Source organism: Penaeus monodon, chromosome 33, assembly GCF_015228065.2.
Source record: "Penaeus monodon isolate SGIC_2016 chromosome 33, NSTDA_Pmon_1, whole genome shotgun sequence".
In the NCBI taxonomy this organism is placed as follows: domain Eukaryota; kingdom Metazoa; phylum Arthropoda; class Malacostraca; order Decapoda; family Penaeidae; genus Penaeus; species Penaeus monodon.
The window spans coordinates 23,547,927-23,548,395 of NC_051418.1; the positions used below are offsets into that span (position 1 = coordinate 23,547,927).

The 469-nt window shown below is 32.0% G+C and overlaps 1 protein-coding gene across 1 annotated transcript in view; it reads right to left on the minus strand.

Moving 5' to 3' along the window:
- LOC119594306 (activating signal cointegrator 1 complex subunit 3-like) overlaps positions 1–469 on the minus strand; it is a 28,924-nt gene that overhangs the window by 14,153 nt on the left and 14,302 nt on the right. Inside the window, exon 18 of the mRNA XM_037943365.1 lies at positions 300–400. Coding sequence (XP_037799293.1) covers positions 300–400 — 101 coding nt within the window. The remainder of the gene's footprint in view (positions 1–299; positions 401–469) is intronic.

Below are 469 nucleotides of genomic sequence, written 5' to 3' on the forward strand. Positions count from 1 at the left end.
ATTCACAAAACAAAACTGTGATCAACATTACATTACATTAGAGAAAAGAAAACAAGTTTAATCATATTATCATAAAAAATAATGAATTAATCATAATATTTTTCCTAATTTCAGAGAGATTTTTCAATCCTCTGATTTGCACCCTCCAGAAAAAAAGTAGAAAAAAGGTTTTGATGACCATTTATATTGGCTACAACAGCTATCAAATCCATCACATTAGATATCACCTTGCAAATTTCTAGAAAAATGCAAAATAATTTTTAAAATCACTGATGAAGCCTACTCAATCAACCACTAACCTGAGGGTTTTTTCTCATGCGGACATGGAGGTACGTATAACTCATCCATTCAATAGCTTCTTCCATATTGGTGACATTACCAAGTGACACCTGGAATCCATGGAGTTGAATGTACAATGGGATTTCAATCATTAATGTAGGGAAGAAATTGAGAAGAAAGACAAGGAGTG